Source organism: Alligator sinensis, unplaced genomic scaffold (assembly GCF_000455745.1).
Source record: "Alligator sinensis unplaced genomic scaffold, ASM45574v1 scaffold360_3, whole genome shotgun sequence".
NCBI classification, from domain to species: domain Eukaryota; kingdom Metazoa; phylum Chordata; order Crocodylia; family Alligatoridae; genus Alligator; species Alligator sinensis.
The window spans coordinates 1,940,547-1,947,522 of NW_005841977.1; the positions used below are offsets into that span (position 1 = coordinate 1,940,547).

Genomic DNA, 6,976 nt, shown 5'->3' on the forward strand with positions numbered 1-6,976 from the left:
AGTCTAAATCTGCTCTCTGCTAGCTTGTGGCCATTATTTCTTGTAACCCCCGGGGGTGCCTTGCTGAATAAATCTTCACCAATTCCCTTCTGTGCCCCCGTGATGAACTTATAAGCAGCCACAAGGTCGCCTCTCAACCTTCTCTTGCGGAGGCTGAAGAGGTCCAGGTGCCTCAGTCTCTCCTCATAGGGCTTGGTCTGCAAGCCCTTAACCATATGAGTGGCCCTTCTCTGGACCCTCTCCAGGTTATCCACATCCCTCTTGAAGTGCGGTGCCCAGAATTGCACGCAGTACTCCAACTGCGGTCTGACCAGCGCCCGATACAGGGGGAGTATCACCTCCTTGGATCTGTTCATCATGCATCTGCTGATGCACGATAAAGTGCCATTAGCTTTTTTGATGGCTTCGTCACACTGCCGACTCATGTTCATCTTGGAGTCCACTAGGACTCCAAGATCCCTTTCTGCTTCCGTGCCACCAAGCAGGTCATTTCCTAGGCAGTAGGTATGCTGGACATTTTTCCTCCCTAGGTGCAGCACTTTGCATTTCACCTTGTTGAACTGCATTCTGTTGTTTTCTGCCCATTTGTCCAACCTTGTTTTTTGACTACAGAAAAATAACAGAGCAATTCCCCTGTTGCCAAGAACTCAGCCCATAATGGGGTAGAATGGTTTTAAATCCTCTGGGTTTATATTGTGAATCATGTTTGTACACCTAACAGTGCTAACATTGGGTGGCATGCCACATCACCCTTGAAAGGATCTCACATCATCCTGGTTGAGTATCACTGCCTTAGAGCCTTGTAAATAAATGTGGGGCTGCTTGCTGCGCACAAGGTCTTCCAGGCAAAGATTTAAAAGCCAAGGCCCTTCAGGCCTGCATGAACATTAAAGATTCAGTAGCCCTTCCTAGGTTTGCCCTGGTGTCCTTGTTGAGCATCTCTGATGCAGTGTGCTGTGTGCGCTGGCTGTTCCTCCCTACCGAGTCTGGAAGAGAACATCAGAGGTGTTGCAAGAGGCCCAGACCTGTTTTCTTTACTACTTGAGTGAGACTTACTGGCTCCATTAGGGTAATAAGGTTTTAACCTGAGACTTGTAAAGAACTACCGTACTGAAACACCCATTATTAGCTTCACCAGGCAAGACATGCAGCAGGAAAGACAGCAAAGAGAATGCATTCAGGGCCTGGGAATCAGTCCTTTTCTCTGTTGCTTATTGGTATTTTGCCCTGCATTGAGCAAAAGGAGAGCAACTGCCTGAAGCTCAGTTTATGAAGATCCATTGAGCCTGGTTAAGCCAGGGTCTGTCCATGCTGTAAGGTACCCATGCCCCAGGTCCTGGCTCTGAGGAACCACTCAGAATGGTCCTTCAGTGCCACCCAGACCACTTGCCCTTTTCTTGCCCTTCTTCTGAGGGGAATAATGTGGGTTTTAATGTAGTTTGGGAACACTGGGCGCATCTACACGAGACACTGACTGCGCAGTAGCCCGATGCTACTGTGCAGTAGCGCCAGGTGGCAAAAACCATGACGCGATGCTACTGCACAGTAGTATTAGGCTATTGTGCAGTAACAGCACAAAAAGGCATTTGCCGGTGCTACTGCACATTAACTCAGGTTACTGCACATTTATTTAGAACTTGTTTATAATGCCTGTGCAGTAGTGTCTCGTGTAGACATGGCCGCAGTGTCCTAAACCAGACTGGGAAGCACAGAGAGCACAGGCAGTCTTGTTTCCCCAGCCTCAGGAGATGCAACCAATAATCCCAGATTATCTCAATTAAAAGAGAGGAAGAGGGAGAGGTTCTCTCATAATGATCACAGACAGCACCCAGGATGTTTTTCAGCACAGAAAGAGCTGCATCACACCTTTCACCTCTGAATTTGAATCCCAGACCTGGTAATTAGGAGAGACAGAAGCAATTACCAGCTAAAGCCTCTGTAGTGACTGGTGTGAAACGAATGGGTGGCCTCTACTCAAAAGGAAAGAATTGAGGCCCTGATTACCTGAAGTCAGTGGAAGTTGTGCCACTGAGTTCGGCGGAGGCAGAGCAAGAGTGTAAGCACACCGCGTGGAGATAGATGGGTGCAGCCTCCCCCAGTTCAGAGGCAGGCCTGTTTGCAGGGGGTAGAGCGGGCGGGATGTCAGCTTTGGTGCAGTGCCTAGTCAGAGGCCAGCGGGGCTGTTGAAGAAGACAGCCATGAGGTGCGCTAAATTCACACCGTTCTGCTTCACCCCCGGCCAAATTCCCATTTAACTTAGTGTGAACAAGACCATCCCTGCAGGCTGTGGAGTACTGAGGATAGCACGGCCTGAGTGGAAGTGTTGTTAATGAAGAGATGCCTCTCTATGTACCCTTCCTGAGTACATCCACTGAGGCACGCAGACTAGATGACAGGGTTTCAAATTAATGCTCGCTTGAGGCCACTTTTCACACAGAGTGACTCCCTCCTTCCCCTTGCTGCGGTCATTCCTGGCCCTCGCTGTCAGCACCTGGCGCACACCCACGGTCTCCAGCTAGTAGGGCAACAGTGCAGGGTCAATGGGGGCCAGGCCCTGAGTCACTTGAGCTTCCTCTTGTGCCAGCGTTCAATGCAATCGTTTATTCTGTCTCTTGGAGGGCCACGCAACCTAATGTGAGACAGCCATCAGGAAGGAGGCAGAAACGGGGCAGGTCTCAGCTGCTTTTCGTGATTAAATGGATATTTTTAGCTCCGTTCCCAGAGCTGAGATTGCCCTGTGTGCTCCAGACATTGATTCCTTTCTCCACTATTATTTTTCCTTTGAGTGTGTGTGGGGGGGAGGGTAGACATGATAGAAAGAGATGAGGAACTGGATTATTTTTATTGCCTTCTCAGTGACTTGGTTTCAGAGGAACTTGGGCTCGAGTTTCTACACAAAGATTGTCACTGCCTGTTGGGTAATTTTTGGGAGTGGGTCGTTTGGCTTTGCAGCAATTGAGGGGTGATGGAGTTCAAGCTGGAAGGCATGGAAGGGCAGAGGCAGGCAGTAGGTGTTTGGGGAAATGAAAAAGCCAGCCTGTCTAGCTCTAATGCTGTCCATACAAAAGTCTTGGCCAGTGCGTCATTACCTTGTGCACTTTCAAAGTCTCTTGACTGCCTCCCTAGCTGCTGACTTTCAGAGCCATAGGATAAGCCTTGAATGTCTGCATTCTGCACTGGAGGTTAAAGTAGCTTAAATTTCCCCTAAGAGCACAGCCAGCTGCTATGTCGGTGTCTGGGCTGCAGTGCTTTGAGCTTGCTTGTGCTCATGAAGCAGAAGGAGGATTTCCTTCCTCATTGCCAGGCTGGCACACCTGCAGTGGAGCTTCCAGCAGAGGAGCGCTGCAGAAGGCAGTGGTTGAGTTGCTGGGTAACTTGCTGAAGTTTTTGAGGTGAATTTCAAATGGTGCAGGTGCAGCTGCAGCCACTTGATTTGTAAAGTGCAAAATGAAGAGGACCCTCAGTACTGCCTTACCGCTATGCCAAAGGCTGTGCACCATTGCCAAAGGCTATGCCAAAGGCCGCGCACCATTGTTCCACACTGACCTACACTACTGGGTGCTAACAAGCTGTGCTGGGGTAAATCCGACTCATAAGATGCCTAGATGCCTTCCACTGTTGCTCTCAGTTTTCAAATAGAGCTCAGTGCTTCAAGAGCCACTTGGTTTAGGATGGAGCACTGAAGGTTGGAGCTTGTCTGAGGCTGCATCCCCATATTAAAGTAAAAGCCTGTAGAAATCTTCCTCTTAGATGAAGTGTTGTCTTTGGGCTCTGGGAAGGTTGCCAAGGCAGTCCTTGGTTGGACAAAGGTCGGGCCCTGAGTTGGACATGACCTGACTGGTGTGTAACAGATGGGCCTTTTGTGAGTCATGTTCTTTGGTCTTTCCTTGGGGCAGCAGGCAGAGGAGAAGACAGCTGGGCTCACCCCCTCTCTTCTCTCCACAGTATGAAGTGTCTGGCGAGGAGCACCTCTACTCCGATTTCCCTGAGATTGATTTGTCCCAGTTGGACGCTGGTGATTTTGACTCTGCCAGCTGCTTCAGCGAGCTGCAATGGTGCGCCGAGCACTCCGAGACCGAGTCCAGCCAGTACAGCACAGATGACTCTGAGCTCTTACAGGTACTGTAAGCTGCCAAGCTCCTTGCCCCAAGAGAGAAACCATAAAGAGGCACTGCTGCTCTAGGGCACATCTTTCCTTCTGAGTCTCCCTCCTCCCCACCCACAAAACCTGCTGGGAGCTCACTGATGGCCACTCAAAGGGAACACATCTCTGCAGGGTGGGCATGTGGGCCCCTCGTCTAGCCAAAGGTGGCCATAAGGACTGCAAAGCAATGTGGGGCTAATCTGTGCCCTGGCCCTTATATCTGAATCAGCTGAAGCCAAAGGAAAAGCCTCCTGTTTATTTTAGGGCGCTTTGGATCAGGTGCTAGTTCAGGACCAGACTCCGAGAGGCCCTGTCTTCTCTTCAAACTGTTCAGATGGGCCCTGCCAGGCAGACCAGGAGGTGCTGAAGTCCCATTTGCTTTCACGTGGATGGGTGCAGCAAATTCCTTAAGACCTGCAGCCTGGAGTGAGCACAGGCAGCACAAGGCCGTCTGCAGCTATCTACTTAGAATTGCTGCATGCATGGCCCATTGGGGCCAGGACAGCCCTGCAATGCAGGCCACAATTGGGTCTTCTGCTGCCTAGCACCACTAGCCCTGAAACTCCTCATCAGGTGGCAGTGACTTTTTCCCCTTCCTTCTCCTGGCTCAGTGTGGGGAAGTAGAGAAGAGGTGGTGGGGTGGGGAGGGGGTTCAGGCTATTAATATCTCTTCCCCAGCTGATTAGCGCTCCATTAATTTGCACTCCATTTCTAAATGGAGCAAGCGGAGTAAGGCTAATGAGGAGGTGGAAGAATAGAAGAAGGCTGCTGAGCCAATCCTCCTGTGATGTATTATTAAAAGGAAATTACAGGATAGTGCCTCGCGCATCCTGTTTGATTCGGAATCTGACAGCTTGTGCTGGGGCGGCGGCGGCAGTTTCTGAGAGGCTCAGCCGCGCCGGCACGGAGTGGCATGGCACAGGAATGTTAATTGCCAGCACGCACAAAGCACCTTCCCTTTTATCAGCCTCTCCAGCTTCAGCATCACCTCTGCATCTCTGCGCACACGTTTATTTATAGCGGAGGCTCCCTCTCAATGAGCCGCTCTCAAAATAGCCCTGCCTGCAGCCCACCAATAGCCCGATCTGTGCTCAGCCAAGCGCTGGCAAGGTGGACAGTGAAAGCCTGCCTACTACCTCAGACAGCCCTGCAAGCAGACTCCATGATGGGGCATGGAGAGCCAGCTTGGTCTCAGGGGTTGAACACAGGCCTGAGTGACAGACCTGGTGGTTTGCCCAGCCCTGCCATTGGCTTCTTACGTGACCTTAGCAGGCAGCTTTGCCTGGCCTCAGTCTCCCTCACAGATAGAGGTTGCTCCCCCCAGTGAAGGGCTCTGAGGTCTATGATTGAGGAGAGCGGCTTTCACACTCATCTTTATCCTCATATTGTGTATATCTCTGCCAATGCATGGAAAAGATCCTGGTGATCAGCGTGCACACTGACAGGCACATGTGCCCACATCAGTGGTCGTGAATAAACACAGTGCTTACAGAACAGAGCTGGATTCAAGTCACAATGTTTGGATCCAGGCGCAAATCCAGATCCCCACTTCATCAACCTTTTGGGGAGTCTCTGGATTTGGGATCCCAACTCAGATTCTTCTCAATATCTGACATCACAGCCCAGCGGGGTTTGGCAGTATGCAAGCTCAGCAGTCTGCTCCAGGCCCCTCAGGCAGAAACACTGGCTGGTAGCATTAGAGGGAATAACCAGCATGAGTGCTCATCAAACCCCAACTCTGGTGGCCCTTTAAGGTGGTTGGCACGTGCAATCCAGGGAGAGCCACAGTGTCAAGTGCTGGCTTTTTTAAAGAAAAGAAAATGAAAGATGAATTATTCTTATCCCCAGTGCTGACATTTTCCGTTAGGAGGCAAACGGACCTTGTTCTTGGATTGCCACATGGAACAGGAAGGAAGTGAGGAGGGAGGAGCTATATTGAGTGAAGAGGGAAGGGCAGGGACAGGCTAAGACATAGAGTGGCACCAGAGACTAGAACTGCTGTTGCAGCTGCAGGTGACCAGAGAGGCATTATGATCTCTCTGGAACAGGGGCTGTGACTTCTCTGGCAGCACCTGTCACACTATGGGCACTGCTACCACTGGCATTTCGCAGCAAAGGTTGGGATCATGGCAGTAGGTTACTAGTGCCAACTCCAGATGTGGGTGAGGGCGGGAGCAACAATGGGCACCCTGTCCCTTTCCCTCCTGTCAGTACCTGTTGGTCAGTCTACGATGCTTGTCTGGCCCCACCACTGAGTGTTGGAGCACCTTACAACAACCCCTGAGATCAGGAAGTGCAGTTGTCATTCTTTCACAGCTGGGAAGCTGAGATACAGCTTAGACAAGTGGCTTGGCAGAGGTCACACAGGGTTTCTACAGTAGAGCAAGGAACTGAATCTGGATCTTCCACCTCCCAGGCTGGCATCTAACCTCTTCAATACCCTCTCTTGTGTCTGTGACCTCAACATGCCACATCCCATTCCCTTAGCTGATGGCTGCGCCTGGGAAATGACTCTCAACTGCTCTCATCACCCTTTAGCAAAGGGAGCCCAGCTCACTGATGCCCACTAGCAGCCAGTGGTCTATCTTTGCATGGTTAAATTTGTTGTAGATTTTAATAAAAATAAGAAAATGGAAAAAGCCCCAGTATTTTCTACTGTTCTCATTGCACTTTGATAATGTGCTGGTGGTGTGCTTGAAAAGGGTTCTGCTGATGACCCCTCATCACAAGATGCATATTTTCTCTTGAGCTTCCTGGGGTAAAGATAAACAGAAGAGAGAGGTGAAAGATGGGCCTGCAAGGAGTGAGCAGGAGATGAAATGTATCCTGCTG

General features: G+C 50.6%; 1 protein-coding gene across 2 annotated transcripts in view; it reads left to right on the top strand.

Moving 5' to 3' along the window:
• PPARGC1B (PPARG coactivator 1 beta) overlaps positions 1-6,976 on the top strand; it is a 45,460-nt gene that overhangs the window by 19,552 nt on the left and 18,932 nt on the right. For both annotated transcript variants that reach the window (XM_025200848.1, XM_025200847.1), the window contains one exon: positions 3,946-4,119. Coding sequence is in view for 1 of the 2 variants with exons in the window: in XM_025200847.1 (XP_025056632.1) it covers positions 3,946-4,119 (174 nt within the window). In the remaining variant the exon portion in view is untranslated. The remainder of the gene's footprint in view (positions 1-3,945; positions 4,120-6,976) is intronic.